The sequence below is a fragment of the Crotalus tigris genome, unplaced genomic scaffold (genome assembly GCF_016545835.1).
Source record: "Crotalus tigris isolate CLP2741 ecotype Arizona unplaced genomic scaffold, ASM1654583v1 scf7180000017686.862900, whole genome shotgun sequence".
Lineage (NCBI taxonomy): Eukaryota > Metazoa > Chordata > Lepidosauria > Squamata > Viperidae > Crotalus > Crotalus tigris.
In genome coordinates, this window is record NW_024096566.1 from 221,175 (window position 1) to 247,503 (window position 26,329).

General features: G+C 35.6%; 1 protein-coding gene across 2 annotated transcripts in view; it reads right to left on the reverse strand.

The window, feature by feature from the left end:
- Positions 1-1,609: 1,609 nt before the first annotated feature.
- CFAP69 (cilia and flagella associated protein 69) overlaps positions 1,610-26,329 on the reverse strand; it is a 49,070-nt gene continuing 24,350 nt past the window's right edge. Inside the window, exons 12-23 of one of the 2 annotated variants that reach the window (XM_039337803.1) lie at positions 25,669-25,885; positions 24,832-24,996; positions 15,717-15,829; positions 14,130-14,248; positions 12,630-12,711; positions 8,979-9,171; positions 7,019-7,156; positions 5,625-5,701; positions 4,635-4,832; positions 4,287-4,373; positions 3,743-3,847; positions 1,610-2,164 (exon numbers count right to left, since the gene is read on the reverse strand). In XM_039337803.1, coding sequence (XP_039193737.1) covers positions 1,988-2,164; positions 3,743-3,847; positions 4,287-4,373; positions 4,635-4,832; positions 5,625-5,701; positions 7,019-7,156; positions 8,979-9,171; positions 12,630-12,711; positions 14,130-14,248; positions 15,717-15,829; positions 24,832-24,996; positions 25,669-25,885 — 1,671 coding nt within the window. In that variant the 3' untranslated portion in view covers positions 1,610-1,987. The remainder of the gene's footprint in view (positions 2,165-3,742; positions 3,848-4,286; positions 4,374-4,634; positions 4,833-5,624; positions 5,702-7,018; positions 7,157-8,978; positions 9,172-12,629; positions 12,712-14,129; positions 14,249-15,716; positions 15,830-24,831; positions 24,997-25,668; positions 25,886-26,329) is intronic. The other variant, XM_039337804.1, reaches the window with a different exon arrangement.

Genomic DNA, 26,329 nt, shown 5'->3' on the forward strand with positions numbered 1-26,329 from the left:
ACTACCGACCTATGGCATGGTTCAAAACCAGGTGTGGAAAAGATGAGCAATTGCTTGCATAAGAAGCTCCATTTGTGTGAGCAGAGGGCACTTGCACTTCACTTGAATGGAGCTTTGCTTGGAAGCGCCCTCTGCTTGCGCAAATGGAACTTCATACATGAGCCCAAACATCTGCCACTCATGAATTGAGCTTCACACAAGAGTGAGCACCATCCATTCGCAAGCAAAATTCTGTGTGAATGGAGGGTGTGAGCGGCCACTTGCATAAACACAGCTGTGCACATCTGCATACGCCTGCTACTCACACACCCATCCACTCATGCTGGGCTGCCAAGCTGGAAAGGTGGGGGTCTGCTGTGCTAGTAAATTAAATCCCTTGTTAGCAGAGAGGCCACATTATCCATATTTTTAAACTTTCTTAACTTCACCGTGTTCTTATACTATACATCAGTAAACATAATAATTTATACTTTCTTCTATGACTTGTTGTTCAAGAGTGAGAAATAATGAAATGTTTGCCACTGAATTATGACTCAGAGTTTTTGCATGAAACAAGTCCCATAAAAAGGCAGTTCTCAGTATTTGAGGTTATTTTGATGATGGTTTTCTGTCATGCCCCAATTGGAGCCTGAATCTGCAGAGGAAGATGAGCCGGAGCTGGAGCTGATGGAGATTGAGGAGGAGGTGTCGTTGGCTTCAGAGGAATATGTGGAAGAGGTGAGGCCTTTCAGGATTGGGATGGCTTGTAAGCAGGGAGGAACCGGGGCAGGATGACCTAGAGAGGCTAAGCAGTGAACATGAGAGACAGAGCTCAGGCAATGAGCAAGGACCACCCGCTCCTGATCCTTGAGCAAGGAGAGTGGGGAGAAGGCAGGAACAGTGCAGGCTGACCCTACTATTTGGAAGGAGAGTGCCCCACCCCTCTCCACACGGCTTACATGGGGACTGAGACGTAAGGAGACGCTGTGGGAAGGGGCATTTGTTGGGAACAAACGCTGAATTCAATGAAGGTTGTGTGGTGTTGCCAACGTTGGACATTTCCTGGACTTCTTGCTTCCTGGATTAATTGTCTTGTTTCTTTGCTTCCTGGACTGATTTAGTCCCTTGCCCTGATGGATTTCTTGTTTTGGCAGCCGTTGTGTTCACAGCTTTGTGCTGGACTACTTGCAGCCAGAAGCTGCTGGAGGTGTGCGTGTGTGTGTGTGTGTGTATGTGTGTGTGTGTGTGTGTATGTGTGTGTGTGTGTGTGTGTGTGTGTGGTCACTTTGCTCTGGGACTTGCCAGAAACGCAGGAATCGTTTGGGGAACATTTGGAGCAATAAAGGGTGGTTTGAACTCTCAATTGACTGTGTTGCCTCTATGCCGTGCCCCGGATCATCACAGTTTTCTCTCAAAGGAAGATACTATTCTTAATGACTTTGATCCGAATATGTACATCTAAAAGTGAACTAAGATGCATATAAGGGTAATCAATGGCCACCCACTTTGTTAATGCAAGTTAAAAAAACCTTCTCATATCTCTGCAATACATCACATTCCAGATTTCTCTCATTCATCTTATTAGGAAGCATTTACTGAGTTATAACAGAGATTACCAATGGCACTTTCATTTTATTCCTTAAATGTCTTTTTTCTTTTTTTTAATGATTCAGATGTTTGTTAGCATAAATCGCATAATAGAGTTAAATGCATCTTAATTAGTATTCAGTTACAGAGTGCAAATTGAGTTAATTTGACAAAGATTAGACATAACTGATCTTCATAATGTACTAGATTTATTGGTTAGAATAATGACATCCACGTTATTTCAAAATGTTATACTTGAATACGTATATGTGCACCCCTAGATACATGTATCTACTGTCTAAAGAGAACATTTTATCAATCTCCCAGATGATCCAAATAGACCATTAAGATGTATATATAAATTAAATAAACTCTACACACAGAGCTGTGCAGAACTGTCAATATCAGTATTGGACAACATTTATTTCACAGTTACTGAACTTTTCTTGAATGAATCTATTACTTTAATTCCTTCAATTTTTTTTAAGGCTCCTCCACGAATTGGAAGCTTTTTCAGTGCAAGATCTGTATCAGTTAGTGGCCCTCCAATTAATTCAGAAGGTGTACTTTCCACTGTTACTAAGCGACCAGATGCAACCTGCAAAAATAAAAATGTTGCTCAATATACTAAAAAAACAAAAACAAGAGTTCAGTTTCATTTCTATTTTCCAATCTGAGAAACGGAGAAGCTTTTAATAAAATATATTAGGCAAAGTTTGATTAAATTGGCTTTAAAAATATTTGTTTCTTACTCATCATTCTACTACATTTTTATTTCAAAAACATATCCTTATTTTATAGCTCAAGTTTGAGTTATTCAGATTAAAAGTGTATTATTTATATAAATATAATTTATAAAGTTACTAAAAAGTAAACTGTCATTAGCAATATATAGACCAACAGATAAGAGATAGGATAGCCAACTCTTCATTTGTGTATTCTATTTGCTAAAATTCAGAAGACTAGTAAGTTTTTGTTGTTACCTGTGTTTCTCCCTATGTTACATGTATTTCTCCCTATGTCTTTTTTGGACTTCTAAAAACTGCTTCTCCTCACTCTAGTAGTATCTTTAGTTAAGACACCGATCAGCATTATTTCCTCACTCTAATAAAGGAAAGTATTATAAATTCTGCTTACTTTCACAGTATGTAATCCAATAGATTGTATTTGTGTGTGTGTGTGTGTGTGTGTGTGTGTATCTATGTATGTTAGAAAGAATAAAAAATACCACTACATATGTATCTAATCACATCTATATCCTGATTGATATTTAATGTTCAAATCAAAATCTTTTACAACAATCATAGACAGAAAAATATTAGAGGTCATTTGCACCAAAGCCAATTATTTAATACTTTTAAACCATACAATTTATAACATGAATAAAAATTCAATTTCAATACAATTATTTTAACATACTAAATGTATATTGGAAATGCCTTGCTGAAAAAAAGGTTCATACTACTGTAGTTTCAAAAAAGTCATTGATAAAATGGAAATAGGCTTTTCTTAAATTTCCATAGGGCTATGAGCATAATAGAATAATATAATTAACATTTTGGCACATTTATGGTTTATCTAAAAAAATAATTTCAATATAAGTTTGAATATTTTATTTGCAGAATTATTCTGCTTTATGGTAATGTAATACAAAATGTTTTACAGGGGTTTAAATCTTAAATATTTGATTGAATCAATTTGGTCTAGTGGTTAAGACACCAGGCTAGAAAACTGGAGACCTTCAGAGTGCTTCCTTAGCCACAAAAGCCAGATGGATGGGTCAGTCATTCTCTGTCAGCCCAACGCACTTCACAAGAGCCCCAAAGGAGTTTTTTCAAGAGGCAATTGGACTTTCTTGTTTTTCTTAGAAGACATTTCACTTCAACTCTGAAGAAGCTTCTTGTAGGAGAAGTGAAACATCTTCAAAGAAGAACAAGAAAGTCCAGTTGCCTCTTGAAAAAGCACCTTTGGGTCAACCTTGACCTGAATGACTGAAAATCTCCATAGACATTCACCTAAGAGATTTGTTGTCATAAGGAAAATAGGAAGAAGGTGTGACTTGAGTTTATATGGAAAAATAATAAAAGTAGGATATAAATAAATAATAAATTTTTTAAATTATGTTTTTAATTGCTTTAATTTGGATTAGAAATGAACAATTAAGAATTTTACTTACCGTTGTATTTAGGCCTTTAATGTCAGTTGGATGGAAAGTTGCACTATAGTGTTTCATCTTTGGTCTAGAATTTTCTATAGATTTTTCTCGAAGTCTTTTTGCCTTCTAGGAAAAAAATAGAAACATTTAAGTTCATAATAAATTAGTTTTTGTTAATGAGAAATTTAATGTCAGAATGATACATAGGAGAATATTTCAAACCATGCTTTTTTAAGTGTCAGTCCTGAACCAAAGTGATGTGATTAGGTAAATAGTTATGCTATATGTAAAGCATGCTACATAAAATAACTGCACGTTGTCAACAACTATGACAAAAATCAAAGGAATTCTTATGTCCATATTATATAAATTCTTATTTATTCCCTGCCTATTCTTAACATGCTTTTTCATATTCTTAATATTAAATCTATTTTTAAAATAGATTTAAAATAATAATTAATAGTGTAATGGCTTCATCAGTAAACTATTAATTCAGTTACTTACAGAAATATGAATTAGAAATATATTATCATCCCTAGTAAAGTCTACTGAACAGCTTTCTTACCTTCAGAGCCTCATAATTTGATGTGCGAGCTAAGAAATTTTCCCAAGATTTATTGACCATTTCCTTTTGTTTATGGAGAGAATGAATCTAGAATGGAAAACAGGAGAAGGAAACATTCTCAATTTTTTAGAAGTCTTTTTAATGGAAAAAGGATTTCAAGAAAATCTTAGCTTATTGTTTAGCAAAGCATAAAGTTCAAGTCACTGTATATCTGCAAATAGTCTCATTTCTAAAGTTCATGTAGTATATTACATATATGTCCCATGAAGCTGCCATGGCATTAAAGAAGTAACATTTTAACTAGCTATAGCAGTTATTTCTAAATAAATTATTGTGTCACAAACTTACCCTCCCATAACATTTTTCCTCCTCCTGAAGTTCCTGAAACTGCTGGCTCTCTAGCATCTCAGTTTGGAGAGAGACTACAATCTTTCCAACGTTTTCAAGGGCTTCAGTAATAAGTTGTAATGCTTCCTGATCAGGTGTCACTGGTCTAAATTTTTCTTTTTTAAGTTCTGCACATACTTCATCCCAGATCTCACCAACCTTTATATATTATAAACAAATGAGGTGTTTTAAAATATCAGTATCGTATTAATTTCCCTCCCCACCCCAATAAACTGTTCATTATCCAAGTAGTGTTGGACAAATTTGTCAAGGAATAATTTTCAAGAAATTTTGGAAAGCAAAACTCAGCAGTTCTTTAAAAACCTGTGTGCCACTGTAACTCAGGCTTTTAAGATTATGGTATGAAAGATGAATACAATGATGTCAAACTGCTGGCCCACGGGTCGGACGCATCACCAGGAAACCGTGCCCATCCCATTGCTGGCAATGGAGAAAAAGCTCCGATATGTTGCGCGACATCATGAGTTTGACATGTCTGCCCACTGACAGATGCACTGAAGTAGGCAGTTCCTTTAACTGAACAAGTTTCTGAAGGTTAGTTAGATCCGTAGATTTTTACTTTGCATCAATCTACATTTGTTTTTTTTCATTTTTGTTACAGGTCACCTAAAAAACTATAATATCAAATATGAAATTAACAGACTCACTTGTCTAATATCAAGAATTAGAAATGTTTGTGAAAAAAACTTATTAAAATATTTTCTAGTTTTTACCAATAGTGATATTATGATCCTACTTTCAAACAATATAGGTCAAGTGTTAATTCACTGAGAAAGCTATTGTATATTAATAAATGTAGGAAGCAAATACTAAGTTACTTTTTAAAGTTAAAATAGTTTTGGGAATTTAAAAATGATGAAATAAAGATACATTTCTCCACATCTACTAACTGCACCAATGAAACAATAGATGAAAAGCTATGCTACTTACCTTGAAGTCTAGGTACCTGCGTATAATAGCAAGTGTAACAAAATCCCTTGCACAAAGCCCAGGCAAGTTTTCAAAACCTGAAGTAATGTATCAATTATTATTTTTAAAGCATCATTATATTTTAAAGATTAACATTGTCTAATATTTATGTATAAGGCACACATTTATAAAATGAAATTATTCCCATCAAGCAACACTGGATGATACTTAATGGCTGGTCTTTAAAGTTATGTAATCAGAACTCAGGTGTTGAGCAGCCCTCCTGTATTTACAATGATAAAGACGTTTTAACTCTTCCCACCCCTTATCTGCTCTTTTGACTGCACTGCACAGTGGACTTCTTGGCAGTGACAGCGGCACTAGGGCTGAAGTAGAGACCCAGGACCTTCAGAAATCTCAGCCAGCCTCCACCATCTTAGGCCACTACTTCAGTCTCAGTACTGCCAGCACAAGCCAACATGAAAGGAATACCACCACCAAGGAATGTTGCCTCAAACCCTAACTGTGGTCAGCCACTCCAATGCCAGAGCACAAAGTAACAGCTGCCCCCAATGCTATGTGCTCTGTAGGCCTTTTCTTTCTCCTATTCATAACAAGGTATGTCTATCCTGGCCCTGTGTGAGCAGCTACAGGCCATGACAAGCCTTCTTTGCAAGGCTGTGTATGTTCATCTCCAAATCTTGTGTATTCTTTTCCAGATTGAATGCTGCTTTCTGGCAATACTTCTCACAATATTTCTGAGGCCTTCCAAATTTTCATACTAAGGTTTCTACTGAGGCAGCTAGCAGTGACTGTGGCTGAAGTAGAGACTTAAAGGTAACAATGTCCAGCTGAGACTGCTGAAGCTCTAGGCATCTATTCAGCCCTATCAGCCATGTCATTGCTGCATGCCACTCTATAGGGTAACTAAAAAATAAGACATAAAGATGGGTGAGGAAGTTGAAGAGGTGGCAGTCCATTACTTTCTGAGATTTGGGATTGAGAGGAACCAAGCTGGAAATGCCATGAGTTGGGATGGAATTTTACCCAATGACAGGTGGGATTCAGATAATATTGGAATAGGGTTTGCTGTCACTGAGTGACACATCACATGATACCACATTTTACAATTACATCATTTAGCAATGGAAATTCCAGTTGCAATTACTATCGTTACTTGAGGACTACCTGTATTTGCAGAACCTCTTTTTTACATATTAAATATACAGAAGTATCTTCAATTACTGACAATTCTATTACTAATGTTTTGTAATAACAACTTAACTATATTCCTCACAATTCTGGGTTGTTTTTTTTTATGTTGGCTTGTGTCAAATTGTTTTTCTGTTATTTTTATTCATCATCTATAATACATGGAAAAGCAATTCGTTGGAAACAAAGCTCATGGCCCTTACCTAATTTACATATTAGACAATAAATTTTTGCCCTCATATTTTCAGCAACATCCATGACAGCAATAGTGGGACAGTTAGCAGGCATTGGAATTACTTCTTGTGTTTTTTGGAACTGGCCAACTAGTGGCTTCTTTGTATCTATGGCATTAAAAAAAAAAAACACTCATTAAAAGGTCTACAACAACTGTAATATTTTAGTGAAATGTAATTGCATCCTGTATTTTTTTAAAAAATAAAGATTTTAGAAATAATTTCTTAATGCAGATATAATATGATGAAAATTGGAATTGCTTGACTTATAAAACCTCTGTGAGACATATCAGTTATGGAAGGATCTGCGAAAGCAGTAAAATTCTCACAACTGTCCACATTTCTTAATAGTATATACTAAGCCAAAGAACTATAAACATTTGCAATCAAACATTTTCAGCCATTACTACAGCAGTAGTATATATTTATGTAAATGTTATTGTGAAGTTATTTAACTTCAATTCTTCTAACAGCAGATTTTATATTATTCAAAAATGTTCCAGTTTTTTTAAAAAAAAACATATTATATTTATAAAAATGTTGTCTGTATTTTAATGAGTGAGGTAATATATGATTTTAATGTCCAAATATAAATTCAACCTATGTAATTTGGTTGCAGAAAAAGAACAGAACATTTGTTAGGAAATCATATTTATTGTATCACATTCTGATCTCTATATTATCTTCACTGATACAAATCATTATTTTCTAGGAAACTGATGATGTTTATGAAAAACAATCTCAGTTTCAAATGTTTTTTCATGGTAAACAAATCATGGAAAAAAGCATGTTCTTACTTTTTTAAATAATATACTGGTACATTTCAGGAAGTTCATCTTGTTTCTGATTTCACTAACTGTAGTTAAAGCATAACGCAATTCTCAAGTTCAGCCATAGATACAGTAGATAGATAAAGTATATATGCGTTTATGTATTATTTATTTATATTTTGTAGCTGTCCATCTTCCTCAGATATGAACTATGACTATTAATAATAGTCCAGATGTCTACAGAGGTTTATAGTGGAAAACATAAGTGAGTTGCTGGGGTGCCTCCATTCTGTTAATTCCTGCTGCCTGCTCTTTGCTTTTTAATCAGAATTTTTAAATTTTATTGATTTGGTGATTGTTTTTTTTATATTACTGTTTTGTGTTTTTTATTATATGCTACCTAGTGATTTTTTCATGAAATGGATGGCCATATAAATATGATAAATGAATCAATGATTCTGGTACAAGTAGTCCTTGTTTAGTTGCTGCTCATTGAAGCAACCGTTTGAAGGTACGACAGTACCAAATGAGGACTGGCCCTCAAAATTGTAGCTGCCACATGCCCCTGCAATCACAATTATAATTTGTGCACTTTGCAACTGGTGCACAATTATTGTAGTTGTAGTATCCCACAATCAGGTGATCACTATTTGCAATCTTCACTGTCAGCTTCCCACAAACAAATTCAATGGGGAACCCAGGAAGAAATCTGAAGTGATGGTCATGTGCCATTGCTTTTAATGACTGTGTGTAATTTGCCTAATAACTGATATTGAAACAGCTGTCAAGTTGATGCGTTCAAGTGATTTTTGCCAGTAGTTAACTGCAGATCAAGCCTTCTCCTATCCAACTTTTCTGTTGACTGACTTACTCACGTTTCTTCTAACATCAAAGCATTAAAAGCAACTTTAGCATAGCAGAAGTATTTATATAGCATTAAGAAAAACTGAAAAATTAAGATTGCCTTCAGACCAGTGGTGGGATTCAGCCAGTTTGCACCAGTTTGGTAGAACTGGTAGTTAATTTTTTTGTTGCCCAGGCCCAGAATGGACTTCCAGAAGCAACATCCACAGAGAGAACCAGTTGTTCACATATTTGAATCCCACCCTGCTTCACACTATGGTTGTTCATGAGGTAAAATACCATGGACCAATACTTACCAACAATTCTTCCAGCTTTATCATGTTTCACTCCCATTTCTTCTTCTTCTTGTCTCCATAAGTTTATTAACAAATTAGCTGCTGTTTGGTCTTTTTTCCCTCGCCAAACATTGATGTGGGATACAGTTTTAGGATTATCACAAAATTCAACTAATATTCCAAGAATTAGGTTACACACATTCTTTTGATTTAACTTTACAGAAAAAAAAACAAGAAAGAAGGGACGTTATAAATGAAATAACCAAAGACCTAAAATATTTAAAAAAATAATTATTACCATTTAACCAATATTAACTATAGGAATTCAAATATATAGAATATTTTAACATAAAGGTATTCCATAATAATGAAGTGAATGAGAAGCTCTTTGTAACCTGAAATTATGAGACCATAGAATTTTAAATTCACGTTGAAATGTATAACATAGCGTTTATTTTAGGATGTATGAAACAAATATATTGGGGATATATGAAACAAATATTTTTTGAAATTTTTAATTTATGACCATGCAAAGAAAAATGAACAATAGGTTTCAAAATTACATACAAAACTTTTAATATTTTTTTTTAATTTTAAGGGCATTGCATTATGCATAACATCTGGAAAATTTTAATTCCAAAGAATATTTGTCCCAATTTTAGATAAGTTAATTGCAAGTTTCTAACTTTCACTGTTTTACAAGTATATTCAAACTATGAAAGTAATCCTATGAAAAATCAGTTCAGTGCTGATTGGATATTTGACATTTTTGCTTTTTCTTTAATCCTGTATATAGTCTTCTTTTTTCTGATACTAATAGGTGATACATAATTTAAGTCCTAGCAAAACTTTTACTTAGATCCTTTACTCCATTTTAGAGAATAATGTTTTTTAAGAATTCTACGTTTTCTGAAACACAGCTATATGGTTTTGAATAAAGCATACAAATAGAATGTAGAATTGTTTCTGCAAAGTATTATTTTAATAAATTTAACACGATTGCATGCATTCAAGACATGTTTTTTGAAGGAAATTAATCTGTTTGATTTATATTTCACTTTTTGCACAGGAATTGAAGGCAGTGTAGACAGGAATCCCTTCTCCTATTTTTCCCACAGCAAAAATCCAGCCCAGAATTATCCAGGCACCTTCAATGGCTGAGGTTGGACTTGAACTTAGATATTCCTAATCTTTGTCCAAAAAACTCAACCATTACACCACACTGGCATTCCTAAATTTATAATTTCTATAACACAGCATTACTTTGGCACAGAATAGGAATAGATCTGACTATATTTTTCATCCCTTTTTACTGTCCTAGTGTGACAGTACTAGAATTGAAACATGGTAGCTTTACATCTAAGTAATCACTATAAAACTATTTTACTGATTAACATAAAATGCTCCTAGAGTATCTGTATAAAAAGATTTTCTTAACTGAGAATTTATTTAAAATAGTTGAAAAAGTAATACAGTTAAAATTCTGTAAAATTTTAGGTTCAAACACTGTAAAAATACATTGTTTGAACTCAATTACTTTGCATTCTCTGAAATCTCAGAGACATTGAAAATATTTGAAAAGGTCTTTAGTAAGATAACTGACAATTTATTACTGATTTAAAAAAAACAAATTTCAATTTAGACAATATACAAGAGTATCCTATATTTCCCAATAAATGGCTTTAGGCTTTAAAGCAATGTAAGATATATTTTTTATGACTAAAAATTCAAATCATTTCAGCAAAATATTCTCTTAGACTCCCTAAGACATTTTAAAAAGGTGAGGTCTTACTAAATGTTACCCTTATATGCTAGAGATGGAGTCAATTTTAAGCAACTTTGGTAAATTCTATGACTGTGTTGACTTAATTATTTATTTTACCTGACTTATATACAGGTAGTCCTTGATTTACAACAGTTCATTTACTGACTATTCAAAGTTACACCAACACTGAAAAAAGTGACATAACTTTTTTTCACACTTATGACCATGTGGTCATGTTATCAAAATTCAGACATTTGGCAACTGACTCATATTTAATGACAATTGCAGTGTCCCCAGGTCATATGATTACCTTTTGCAAATTTATGACAAGCAAAGTCAATGGGGAAGCTGGATTCACTTAACAACTATGTTACTAACCTAACAATTGCAGGAATTCTTTTAACAACTATGGCAAGAAAAATCGTAAAATGTGGCAACACTTGCTTAACAAATGTCTTAACAACTGAGTGCAAAACAAAATCTTGGGCTCAATTGTGATTGTAAGTTGAGGATTACCTGTATTTCTTATAATACCATTATTTAGATAACTGTGGTTAATTGTGTTTTTAGAAAAAAAGCTAAGGGTTAAAATATTAATTTTTTGTTAAACTATATTTACAAAATCTATCATATTTTAATATATAAAGAATTTAATAGAATAACAAAGTTGGAAGGACCCTTGGAGGTCTTCTAATCCAACTCCCTGCTCAGGCAGGAAACCCTATACCATTTCAAACAAATGGTCTTCTTAAAAACTTCCCGTGTTGGAGCATCCACAACTTCTGAAGGCAAGTCATTCTACTGATTAATTGTTCTAACTGTCAGGAAATTTCTCCTTAGTTGTAGGTTGCTTCCATCTTTGATCAGTATCCATCCATTGCTTCTTGTCTTGTCTTCAGGTGCTTTGGACAGTAGCCTCTTCTTTGTGACAGCCCCTGAGATATTGGAACACTGCTATCATGTCCACCCTCATCCTTCTTCTTCATTAAATTAGACATACCCAATTCCAGCAACTGTTCCTTATATGTTTTAACCTCCAGTCCCCTGATCATCTTTGTTGCTCTTCTCTGTACTCTTTCTAGAGTCTCAGCATCTTTTTTACATCGTGGTGACCAAAACTGGCTGCAGTATTCCAACTGTGGCCTTACCAAGGCATTGTAAAGTGGTATTAATATTTCACGTGATCTTGATTCTATCCCTCTGTTAATGCAGCCTAGCACTGTGTTGGTTTTTTGGCAGCTGCAGCACACTGCTGGCTCATATTTAAGTGATTGTCCACTAAGACTCCCAAGATCCCTCTCACAGTTACTACTCTTGAGCAAGGTACCAACTATCAGTATACTTGTGCATTTGGTTTTTCTTGCCTATATGTAGAATCTTACTTTTTTCACCACTGAATTTCATTTTGTTAGATAGTGCCCATTGTTCAGATCCTCCTGTATCTTAAGTCTATCTTTTGGAGTGTTGGCTATTCCTGCCACTTTGGAGTCATCTGCAAATTTGATGAGTTCCCCTTCTGTCTTTTTCTTTTTATATTTAGAATTAGGTATAAATTACTTGCGGGCTTTTTCTGATTGTTTAGTTTAGTTTTTCTCTTTTATAAGAGGTTTTATGTTCCTGTTCTGGTTTTGCCTTTATTACCCCTCTTTTTTTCTTATGTAGTTTGCTATAGGGTACTTTATGTAATTTTTATATAGTCAACAAATTTCTTTAAAATACACAGTCTTTTATACTACATTAATGCAGATGTCATATATATGCACAAGTTAAAATGTGTGAACTGCAATATTAAGAAATATTAATTAAGTTATTAAAATAATATTTTGATGACTGTATGATACTTGGAGAAGATTCAGTAAAATATAATCAATATTTTTTTCTACTTTTATGTAAATAATACTACTTACTAAAAGCAAATCTAACAGAGTGAAGAGACCTTCTTTTTCAAGAAAATAGTCTTCTAAAATAGTGCAACCCATGACACAGCACCTTAAAAAAAATATTTTCAGTTTGTAGGATATGCTTTCAATTTAAACGTTATACTTTCAATGAATGATTTTCACTAACAAGCTGCAAAGGGAGAGAATTTCTAATATAATTAGTTATATACAAAGTCCAAAATAAAGAAAAGGTATTTTCACATTTTATTTAATAATGTTTTATTAAAAATTGCTGTGGCTGACATTAAACTACTACAGCCTGATTTGGCAAACATTTAATCTTAAAAATTTAATTTATTTTCAAAAACATATATTCTATTATATAGCATCAATGATTTAGCTAATCCAGTGCTATTGGCACTATAGTACCAACCAACCCAAGAATGCAAAAAGTATATTTTCTGATCCGAATGCTCCACCTCCCTCCCTCCCACATTTTTTCATATGCAGGGCAGTAAAAGGGCAGAAATAAGGAGAATGGGTCTTGTTCAAGTTCAGGTGAGCACAGCAGGGTAGAAGCATGAGATCTTGTCCTAATGACTGCATTGCTTAACAATGGAAATTCCAGTCCCAGTTAGGATCATTAAGCAAGGACTATTTGTATTTTCTGATCTGTCCCTCTTCTTCCTGGTGGACTCTACTATCCTGCAATGCTCCCAGCCTCTCCTTTGTTCTCTTCTGCATTTCCTTCCTCATGCCTTCTCACTGAGTTCCACCATTTCAACTTTCTCCTAAATGCTTATTCCAACTTCTCCCTTGACTATGTCTCATGTCATCCCTATGTGCTCCCGTGTTTTCCATTTTGCTTATTTTTCTGCTATGCTTCCTGAAGCTTTCAGTATTGACTTAAACTTATGCATGTGTATGTATGTTCTGTACATATATATGAATATAAATATGAAGAAATGTCTAATATCAGCTTGTGTCCCTGAATGTGTTTCTTTTTCTCCCGAGATCCTAGCCCTGTCTATACTTCCATCTATATTCCCACATAACTCTTAGAAGCACTCCAGTTTCATATATGAATTTTTTTGCCCAGGATTTGAGACTTCCTGGATGCAAAGTACATGCTCCATTTGATTTATGGCAATTCTTCCATAAGTCAGATTATTAGTATGATTGATATAAGCTGTATATTGAAAGATCATTCATTAAGGATCTACAAAATATTGCCCCTACTTGTACAAAACATTGGTTTGAATTTAATATTTGTAGTAGGAGAGTAAACAGGGAGATTAAAGTTGGGTAGAATTTTAAAGCAAAACAAATTTATGTCCATTCCTAATAGTAACAAAACTAAAATAAAAAACCAGTAGTTAAATATCACAACCATTTAAAATTAAACATTTTAATTCTAAACTAAGAAAATGCTTTTGATTCTTTATGATCCATTGAATTTATTTAACTAATTTGTCTGTCTGTCTCCCTTCTTTCAAAGATTAAAATTTTTGAAATTGCTATAATTACCATAAGCAGTCCAGAGCACAGAAAAGAAGACGATTATGACCCAATCCACTATAGAAATTTTTGGCATCTATCTTCATAAATGGAATAAGGGTATCCACTCCTTCCCATCCAAAGAGCTCCTGTTTAATAGTGAAAATTACATTATTCTGTAAGAACTATAAATAATTGTTCCTGTCTGTTCTATTTTACTCAGACTGGATCTAAAATATTGTGTCCATTTGGAACATAATACTTTAGGAAGTAATTAATTAACAGGAGCATGCAGGTATGTAATATTTGGATATGAAAGAGCGAAAAGCTTCAAATTTGGCATAACCACATTCTCCATACCCATCACAAGGGCTTTGCCTTTTATTGGGCTTCCACAATAGCTAGGCAGGCTCAGGAAAATATTCATTTGGAATAAGAGATTTTACAGAGGTGGTAACAGGATGTGACCATGGGTCATTTCCTTAACTTAAGAACATATCTTCCTGAGGCCATGAAAAGAGAGGGCTGCTTTAAAGAGCTGTCAGCAGGTTTAGAGATGTTATATAAATTGGATTTAAAACAATTTTATCTGCTTCTGATTTGAAAACTGTAAACCTATACTGCAGCAAAAATGAGAAACCAAAATGATAAGGAATCTACAAAATAAAACTCAGGAGAAAAAGATTGGAAGTGTGATGTATATTTAACCTGGGAAGACTGAAAGGAAACATACCTGCGATGTAATAAAAGTAATTCTCGACTTACAACAATTGAACCCAAATTTTCTGTTGCTAAACAAGCCAATTGTTAATTGAGTTTTGCCCCATTTTATGATCTTTCTTGCCACAGTTGTTAAGTGAATTACTGCAGTTTTAAGTTAGTAACAGGGTTGCTAACTGAAATTGCCTTCCCCATTGACTTTGCTTGTCAGAAAGTCGCAAAAAGCTGATCACATGACTCCAGGATACTGCATAAATATATGCCAATTGCCAAGTAGCCAAATTTTGATCATGTGACCATGGGGATGTTACAATAGTAATAAGTGTGAAAAACAGTTATGAGTCACTTTTTCAATGTAACTTTGAATGGTTACTAAGCAAATGGCTGTAAGAAGCAATGGACTTAATGGGATATAGAAGCAGACATCAGAAAGAATCTGGAATAGAACGTTCTGCTTTGGGAAGTGATAGATTCTCTTTGTGACATTGTTTATAAACAAAGGCTAGATTGCGTCTATCAGTGATGTTATAAAAATAGATTTATTCATGGGCATAGGGATGCATTACACGATTTCCAAGATTCTTTTAAAACTTTCCATTGTACATTTATATACATAATTACATAAATAAAAATAGTTTTTGCAATTTATATGTGGTTGCTTCTGATCTTTATTGTTTCATGTTATAATGCAATCCCAAAGCCAAGTTATCTGAAAATCCAATCACATCAAAAGCAACCCAGGAATACCAGTTCAGAATGTTAATGCATAGTGACAGTATAGAATCAAAAAATAAAATAAAATAATAAAATAAACTTTGAACATAAGCTCACTTTTCACTTTCTTATTTATTAGAAATTCACACAATGAACTTTTGAAGTCAGTGAGGAAATACAAACCTTTCTATGGAGATTACTTTCACAAAGAGTTGACAAAATAAGTAAGAGATCACTCTGAATCTCCATCACAAGGGCAGAATCTTTATGATTAGTTGTGGTAGTTTTTAAGATACCTAGTGGAAAACAACAATAAGGATGATTATGGCTGCTACACTAGAAATTATTATATCAGTAGAATACATTGCATAATTATTTTGCAAATTTAATACATCTCAAACTTATGCATATTATCTTTTAATATAAAAAGGGAAACTTATTGGAAGTTAGAGTTTTTATTAGGATACAGCACTTTTATTAGGAGAAACAAAAAACTAAACAGTGATTTATTTTTTCTTGTCCAATCTATTGGAAAAATCAGTCATGTGATTTAAGAGGCTGATGTCAGTCTAATACCCTTCCTTCAATGTTTTTTGAAACACAAATGTTAACAAGAACCATGCACATTAATTCTTTATTCAGACTCTGAGAAAAAGCAAACATTTTACTTTTTGCAATGTACATTTTTATCTTTTGCAATGTTCTCAATCTTAAACAAAACAGAATTATAGCATTGATAGTACTTGCCATGTACTGTATATTGACCTGTATAAATTGCCAATATATATATATTCTAATGTTACAAGCCAGAAGCTCCTTGAGCAAAGAACCTGTGAATTGCCCACCCTCTAAGTCAGATCTCCCAATATAAATGTCATTTGTCTGAGGATTCTTATTTCTCAGTAGAGGGAATGAAGGAAGATAATGAAGCCTAAAGCTAATAATAATAATAATAATAATAATAACAACAACAACAACAACAACAACAACCCCAGTGAGGCACTACCTTGATGTGGTTGTGGGGCTTGTATACTCTGAGGAAGATGAGAGCTATGCCAGAGGTTCAACCATACTGGACAGGTCTCATCAGAGGAGTCAGACAAAGAGTGTCTCTCCCATAAAAAATATGGTGAGACGTAAATTTCAGAATGCCATACCGGCTCGGACGTCGCCCGGGTTAACAAGGTCCGCGCTAGATATTGGAGTTCCTGGATATCTGGTGAAAAATGGGTTACAGGACTCAGGACTGTTGGCTGAGCAACCAGGGCCAGCAGCTGCAGAACTACTGGAAGAAAAGGTGTTTACCCGTCGCAGATACACAGTGATGGAAAACAAAGAAATAATGATCTGTTACTACAGATCAAGTCCAACAAGAAGAGGATATCTAAAACGAATGCACCAGTTCTGGAAAGAACAACATCCAGAATCAGAAATAACAGAACAGAGACTAGCAGATCAACGCCGATTTATAACACGAAATAAAGTATTCACAGAAACAGAATTGGACGAACTGCAAAGGTTTACCCAGGGCAAAGAAATCAAAGCCTTACCAGAAGTAATTCAGAATGTAGAGGCAAACCAGGGGGAGTTGGCAGTGAAGGAATCCAGCAGAGATATACAACTGTTCTCATTTGGAAACCAGGCACCTCTTCCTCAGGAAGAACAAAACCCTCTAACTAAAGAAATAAAAGAATTGAAACAAAGAATAACTGAGCATCTAGAACAGCACAAAAACAACAGAATAAGACTACCTGCATTGAAGCTTGTTCCAAAGAAACAGCTAGCACAAGCATTAAAAGATGCGAATACTGCAATATCAAGTATAAGCACCAATTCACTGCAAGAAACAAACCAACTAATATACAGCACAGCTGCAGTTATAACAGAATATCTGGGATGCAAAATCAACAAAAAAGAAAAACAAACAGTGCACCAGAAAAATGGAAGGTTAGACTAGAAAATAAGATCAGCAAGTTAAGATCACATGCAAGCAAGCTAAAACAGATGAAAGAAAAGAAGCTGAAGAACAAGAAGACCAAAGAATACCTAATCAAGAAATACCACTTAGAAACAAGGAAGATCAAGGAAGCACTGGAAATAATAAAGCAACAAATAACAGCTATAGCCAGGAAAATCAGTAGATATGAAGCTCGAATTGCAAACTATAGGCAGAACCTCCAATTTCAATCCAATCAGAAACGTTTCTACCAATCCATCAATGGAGAAACTGCAAGGAATCAGTCAGTACCTGACAAGGAAGAAACAGTGCAGTTCTGGAAGCAGATATGGGATAACCCAAAGAAATACAACAAGGATGCGGCTTGGTTAAAAGAGGTGGATGCAAATAAAACAGAAGTTGAAATGAAAGAACTAGTAATAACAACAAAAATGGTAGAAAAAAGAGCAAAGAAAATCAAAAATTGGTCAGCACCAGGTGAAGATGAACTGCATGGGTTTTGGTTGAAACATCTAACTGTTATACACCCACTCATTGCCAAACAGTTCAACAATATACTACAAGGAGGAGAAATTGAAAAGTGGCTAACAACTGGGAAAACCTACCTAATAATGAAAAATCCAGCAAAAGGGGCAACACCAGGTAACTACAGGCCAATTACCTGCTTACCAACAACTTTCAAATTACTAACTGGTGTAGTAGCTGATGCAGTGCAACAGCATCTAGTTGAAAACAATCTCTTTCCACCTGAGCAGAAAGGAAACCGCCCCAATAGCAGAGGAACAAAAGATCAACTCCTAATAGACAAAATGATCTTGGAAAACTGCAAGAGAAGGAAGACCAACCTGAATGTGGCATGGATTGACTACAAAAAGGCATTTGACTCTCTGCCACATGATTGGATAATAAAGTGCCTAGAAATAACAGGAGTCAGTAGAAACATCAGAAAATTTGTGCAAAGATCGATGGCACAATGGAAGACACAGTTGCAGATCAATGGTGAGAGGCGGGGAGAGGTTAATATCAAGAGAGGAATATTTCAAGGAGATTCATTATCACCATTACTATTTGTTATTGCACTGTTTCCTCTGTCAACAATACTGAATAACTCAGGACATGGCTGAATATATCAAGAGAGTAAAGAAGATCTTAAAGTCCAAACTCAATGGAGGAAATACCATAAAGGCAATCAACACCTGGGCAATTCCAGACATTAGGTACACAGCTGGAATAGTGGACTGGACTCAAGCAGAACTAAAAGCAATGGATAGGAAAACCAGAAAAATAATGACAATGAATCATGCCCTTCATCCATGCAGTGACATTGACAGACTTTATCTACCAAGGCAAATAGGTGGGCGTGGAATGCTACAAATGCATTAGATGTGGTTGTGGGGCTTGTGTACTCTGAGGAAGATGAGAACTATGCCAGAGGTTCAACCATACTGGACAGGTCTCATCAGAGGAGTCAGACAAAGAGTGTCTCTCCCATAAAAAATATGGTGAGACGTAAATTTCAGAATGCCATACCGGCTCGGACGTCGCCCGGGTTAACAAGGTCCGCACTAGATATTGGAGTTCCTGGATATCTGGTGAAAAATGGGTTACAGGACTCAGGACTGTTGGCTGAGCAACCAGGGCCAGCAGCTGCAGAACTACTGGAAGAAAAGGTGTTTACCCGTCGCAGATACACAGTGATGGAAAACAAAGAAATAATGATCTGTTACTACAGATCAAGTCCAACAAGACGAGGATATCTAAAACGAATGCACGAATTCTGGAAAGAACAACATCCAGAATCAGAAATAACAGAACAGAGACTAGCAGATCAACGCCGATTTATAACACGAAATAAAGTATTTACAGAAACAGAATTGGACGAACTGCAAAGGTTTACCCAGGGCAAAGAAATCAAAGCCTTACAAGAAGTAATTCAGAATGTAGAGGCAAACCAGGGGGAGTTGGCAGTGAAGAAATCCAGTAGAGATATACAACTGTTCTCATTTGGAAACCAGGCACCTCTTCCTCAGGAAGAACAAAACCCTCTAACTAAAGAAATAAAAGAATTGAAACAAAGAATAATTGAGCATCTAGAACAGCACAAAAACAACAGAATAAGGCTGCCTGCATTGAAGCTTGTTCCAAAGAAACAGCTAGCACAAGCATTAAAAGATGCAAATACTGCAATAGCAAGTATAAGCACCAATTCACTGCAAGAAACAAACCAACTAATGTACAGCACAGCTGCAGTTATAACAGAATACCTGGGATGTAAAATCAACAAAAAAGAAAAACAAACAAACAGTGCACCAGAAAAATGGAAGGTTAGACTAGAAAATAAGATCAGCAAGTTAAGATCACATGCAAGCAAGCTAGAACAGATGAAAGAAAAGAAGCTGAAGAACAAGAAGACCAAAGAATACCTAATCAAGAAATACCACTTAGAAACAAGGAAGATCAAGGAAGCACTGGAAATAATAAAGCAACAAATAACAGCTATAGCCAGGAAAATCAGTAGATATGAAGCTCGAATTGCAAACTATAGGCAGAACCTCCAATTTCAATCCAATCAGAAACGTTTCTACCAATCCATCAATGGAGAAACTGCAAGGAATCAGTCAGTACCTGACAAGGAAGAAACAGTGCAGTTCTGGAAGCAGATATGGGATAACCCAAAGAAATACAACAAGGATGCGCTTGGTTAAAAGAGGTGGATGCAAATAAAACAGAAGTTGAAATGAAAGAACTAGTAATAACAACAAAAATGGTAGAAAAAAGAGCAAAGAAAATCAAAAATTGGTCAGCACCAGGTGAAGATGAACTGCATGGGTTTTGGTTGAAACATCTAACTGTTATACACCCACTCATTGCCAAGCAATTCAACAATATACTACAAGGAGGAGAAATTGAAAAGTGGCTAACAACTGGGAAAACCTACCTAATAATGAAAAATCCAGCAAAAGGGGCAACACCAGGTAACTACAGGCCAATTACCTGCTTACCAACAACTTTCAAATTACTAACTGGTGTGGTAGCTGATGCAGTACAACAGCATCTAGTTGAAAACAATCTCTTTCCACCTGAGCAGAAAGGAAACCGCCCCAATAGCAGAGGAACAAAAGATCAACTCCTAATAGACAAAATGATCTTGGAAAACTGCAAGAGAAGGAAGACCAACCTGAATGTGGCATGGATTGACTACAAAAAGGCATTTGACTCTCTGCCACATGATTGGATAATCAAAGTGCCTAGAAATAACAGGAGTAAGTAGAAACATCAGAAAATTTGTGCAAAGATCGATGGCACAATGGAAGACACAGTTGCAGATCAATGGTGAAAAGCTGGGAGAGGTTAATATCAAGAGAGGAATATTTCAAGGAGATTCATTATCACCATTACTATTTGTTATTGCACTGTTTCCTCTGTCAACAATACTGAATAACTCAGGACATGGTTATCAAACATCAAAAACATCTGCTAGACTATCCCACCTCCTTTACATGGATGATCTGAAGCTGTATGGAAAAACATCATCTGAAATAGAATCGCTGCTCAACACTGTCCGTATATATAGCCAAGATATTGTAATGGAGTTTGGCTTGGACAAATGTGCCACACTTACTATCAAACAAGGAAAAATAGTGAAAACTGAAGGAATCAAGATGCCCCACGAAAATAACATTAAGAGTCTGGATGAGGAAGAGTACTACAAATACTTGGGTATCCTTCAAGCTGACAACATCAAGCACACTGAAGTCAAGAAAAAGATTAGAGGTGAATACATCAAGAGAGTGAAGAAGATCTTAAAGTCCAAACTCAATGGAGGAAATACCATAAAGGCAATCAACACCTGGGCAATCCCAGTCATTAGGTACACAGCTGGAATAGTGGACTGGACTCAAGCAGAACTAAAAGCAATGGATAGGCAGACCAGAAAAATAATGACAATGAATCATGCCCTTCATCCACGCAGTGACATTGATAGACTTTATCTACCAAGGCAAATAGGTGGGCGTGGAATGCTACAAGTACATCAGATGGTTGAAGAAGAAAAAATGGCTTTGGAAGAATATCTGAAGAACAATGATGAAGATGCACTGAAATTAGTATATCAGGAAGGCTTACTAACTACTGGAGAGACCAAACTGGCCTACAAGAAAGACCAAATGAAGAACAGAATAGAGGCATGGGAAGACAAAGCACTACATGGCCAATACATGAAAAAAATAGCTGGGAAAGCAGATAATAATAAAACCTGGCAATGGCTAAGAGCAGGAAAATTGAAGAAAGAGACCGAGGGACTAATTCTGGCTGCACAAGACCAAGCCTTAAGGACAAATGCATACAAAGTCAAAATTGAGAAGACAGCAACAGACAGTAAGTGCCGCCTATGCAAAGAAGCTGAAGAAACAGTGGACCACTTGGTAAGCTGTTGCAAGAAGATTGCACAGACTGATTACAAGCAGCGGCATGACAAAGTAGCAACAATGGTGCATTGGAAGATCTGCAAAAAATATCATTTGCCTGTAAGCAAAAACTGGTGGGATCATAAAATAGAGAAAGTCATAGAAAATGATAAAATTAAACTGCTCTGGGACTTCAGAATTCAAACAGACAAGCACCTGCAACATAACACCCCAGACTTAACAATTGTCGATAAGAAAGACAAAAAAGTCTGGATAGTGGACGTGGCAGTGCCTGGAGATAGCAGAATAGAAGAGAAAGAACTGGAGAAGATAACAAAATACAAAGACCTACAAATAGAAATAGAAAGACTGTGGCAAAAGCAAGCAAGGGTAGTACCAATAGTCATAGGCTCCTTGGGTGCAATCCCAAAACAACTGGAGCACCACTTGAACACCATTGGCATTGACAAATTCGCTATTAGTCAATTGCAAAAGGCAGCCTTATTAGGAACTGCTTCCATCCTGCGACGATACTGTAATACCATCAAACATCCACATCTGCCTATCCCAGGTCCTGGGTAAGGACTCGATAGGTAGACAAAATGCCAAATCCAGTCTGAACATCTGGCTGACTGTGCGATGATCCATAATAATAGTAAAGTTGGAAGGGACCTTGGAGGTCATCTAGTCCAATCCCCTGCTCAGGCAGGAAACCCTATACCATTTTGGACAAATGGCTGTCCAGTCTCTTCTTAAAACTTCCAGTGTTGGAGCATTCACCGCTTCTGGAGGCAGGAGGCAGGTTGTTCCACTGGTTAATTGTTCTAACTGTCAGGAAGTTTCTCCTTAGTTCTAGATTGCTTCTCTCCTTGATTAGTTTCCATCTGTTGCTTCTTGTCCTGCCCTCAGGTGCCTTGGAAAATAGCTTGACTCCCTCTTCTTTGTGGCAGCCCCTGAGATATTGGAACACTGCTATCATGTCCCCCCTCGTCCTTCTCTTCATTCATCCAATTCCAGCAGCCGTTCCTTATGTGCTTTAGCCTCCAGTCCCCTAATCATCTTTGTTGCTCTTCTCTGTACTCTTTCTAGAGTCTCAACATCTTTTTTATATTGCAGTGACCAAAACTGGATGCAGTATTCCAAGTGTGGCCTTACCAAGGCATTGAAGAGTGGTATTAACACTTCACGTGATCTTGATTCTAGCCCTCTGTTAATGCAGCCTAGCACTGTGTTGGCCTTTTTGGCAGCTGCAGCACACTGCTAGCTCATATTTAAGTGATTGTCCACTAGGACTCCAAGGTCCTTCTAACAATTACTACTATTGAGCAAGGTACCCCCTATACTATACCTGTGCATTTGGTTTTTCTTGCCTAAATGTAGAACCTTGCTTTTTTCACCACTGAATTTCATTTTGTTAGATAGAGCCTAGTGTTTAAGTCTGTCCAGATCCTTCTGTATCTTAAGCCTGTCTTTTGGATTGTTGGCTATTCCTGCCAGCTTGGTGCCGTCTGCAAATTTGATGAGTTCCCCATCTATCCCCTCATCCAAATCATTGATGAAAATGTTGAAGAGCACTGGGCCCAGAACAGAGCCCTGGGGCACCCCACTACCCACTTCCCTCCATGTAGATGCTGTTCCATTGAGGACCACTCACTAAGTACGGCTGGTCAGCCAGCTATGGATCCATCTGGTGGTGATGCTGTCTAACCCACATTTTTCTATCTTGTCAAGTAGTAGGTTGTGATCTACTTTATCAAATGCCTTACTGAAGTCCAAGTAAATTATGTCCACAGCATTCCTCTGATCCACTAATTTTGTCACTTGGTCAAAGAATGCAATAAAATTTGTCTGGCATGATCTATTTTTGACAAACCTATGTTGGCTTTTAGTAATAACTTTGTTTGCCTCTAGGTGTTCGCTGATTCATTGTTTGATTATCTTTTCCGGGATCTTCCCAGGTATTGAGGTCAGGCTGATAGGTCTGTAATTTCCTGGGTCCATTTTTTTTTTCCTTTTTTGAAGATGGGAACTACATCAGCTCTTTTCCAGTCCTCTGGTAGTTCTCCTGTGCTCCAGAATATTTGAAAAATATAGTTCAGTGGTTCTGAGATCACATCTGCCACTTCCTTGAGAACCTTGGGGTGTAATCCATCTGGTCCTGGCAATTTGAACTTGTCTAGGCTGGACAGGTGCTAACTTACCATTCTCTTGCCTATCATAACTTGTGTTTCTATTCTGTTTTTTATGGCACTATTTTTGATAGGTTGGTCTTTTTTTTCCCTTTGTGTAAAGACAGATGCAAAAAACAAGTTAAGTAGTTCTGCTTTCTCCCTATTGCTTGTCACCAAACTATTCCATTGTCGGGAACAAAATAGTTACTTGGCAGGGGTAGGGGCATTTCAGTCAAGATTCTTCATATTGAATAATACAAATTCTCATTCTCAAAGCTATGAGACTAGAGAAAGGAATTTAACCCAACTGCAAACATTCCTTTGAATGGAATACTATGAAACATACCAGGGAAGAAATATAAACTTGTAATCATGCTCTCCGCATATGAAAAATAGCATTCATACCTTTAGATAAAATATATAGAATGCTATTTTTACAAAATTAATATTTTCTGTTCTAATTATACCCCTTATGTCTACTATAAATTCATGCTACTTTTGAACCAACTCGCTGCATTTGGTTTTACAAATAAAACAAACAGATAAAACAAACAAAACCCCAAGAAGATTCCAGAAATCCCCTGTTTAAGATTGTCCTGCTATTAAATGTCTTGTATATTAGAAAGGCTTACAAATACAGTCATTTGAAAAAAAATGAGGAAAAATGATGTTGTTTTAAAGTATAATAAGAATAAAACTGAGTTTTATTTTTATTCAGACAACTTTAAGTTAATGAAACAAAACTAATTTCAGATATATGTTACCCAACAGTTGATGAATTGCCCCTTGATCACAAAGGTCACCATTCACAGCATCATCACCGAGAGATACAATTGGATTCAGGACTCTCAAGCAGAAGCGCATCTGTGCAAGTTTGGTGCCACGACCACCTGTACCATGGAAACTATTACCTTGAGTAAAGAAGGGATCTGCAAAGAAAATTATATGTTTTATTTCAAATTAAATTATAAGGCCTTTCATATTGATATTGAATAATTTATTAATTACAATTACATTATTGTAAATATAAGCACTCTACTATGTTACTGTAGCATAGATATTTCCATAATATTTAATCAAATATCTAATTCTATAATTCTAAAATTTAATTGAATATATATTCCTCCTAGGAAAAAGGAAGATTTTATCATGGCTCTTTGATATTCTGGCAAAAAATATGCTGTACATATGGCTTCAATCTCCAAATCTACATGGTGGCAGAGAACATGCAGATCTCTTGCTCTCTTATAAGGATAGAAATTATGTAGAAAACCAAGCAGGATGAAACCAAGCAGTTCTCAGTCTAAAAGCAAATTTAGCTCTATATCAAAAATCACAGCATTTCATTATCAATGGCAATAGCATTAAGACTTATATACCACTTCAGTGCTTAACCGCCCCCTCTAAGTGGTTTACAGAGTCAGCATATGGTCCCCAACAATCTGGATCCTCATTTTACTGAACTTGGAAGGATGGAAGGCTGAGTCAACCTTGAGCCAGTCATGATCAAACTCCTGGCAGTGAGCAGTGAGTTAGTCTGCAATACTGCATTCTAACCACTGCGCTACTACGGCTAAAAGTAATTTGCCTTATTGACTCACCATTGCTCACACACCATTCTAGAAATAGCAGAAGGCGAGTATTTCCTTGGCACAGCATATAGTCTTCTATCAATAAGGGAGCCATTGTTGCTAATGTAGCAATAGCAAGAAGCTGTAATTCTTCATACTGTGCTGCAGACATATCAAGTGCTCCTCCCTTTTCATTTGGTTTTAAATAATGAAACAAAGCCAGAATAACCTTACCCTCATGTAACAGCTAAATAAGGAAAGAAGATAAAATATAATTTGAAAAGAAAAATCAGTTTGAATAGTAATGATGTAACAATAACAATATATTTTTGACCTTCTCTAGCTAGTATATGCAGAAAGCTTGTTTTTAAGTTATATTTTGTGTAACATTTGAAATGTAATGCTCCTTGCATACTATTGGTTTGCCACTTTTGATAGATGTCACAATGAATGTAAAGTGTATATCTGCTGATACCAGTTATTCACAACTACAACCAACACCCATATTCTCTCTCTCTCTCTCATTCTCTCTCTCTCTCTCTCTCTCTCTCTCTCTCTCTCACACACACACACACACACACACACACACACACACGATACTGCTATTGCATTCTTTTGATTATTTTCTTAGGGAAATGGATATGCAGGATATAATCTATAATAATAATAATAATAATAGTAAAGTTGGAAG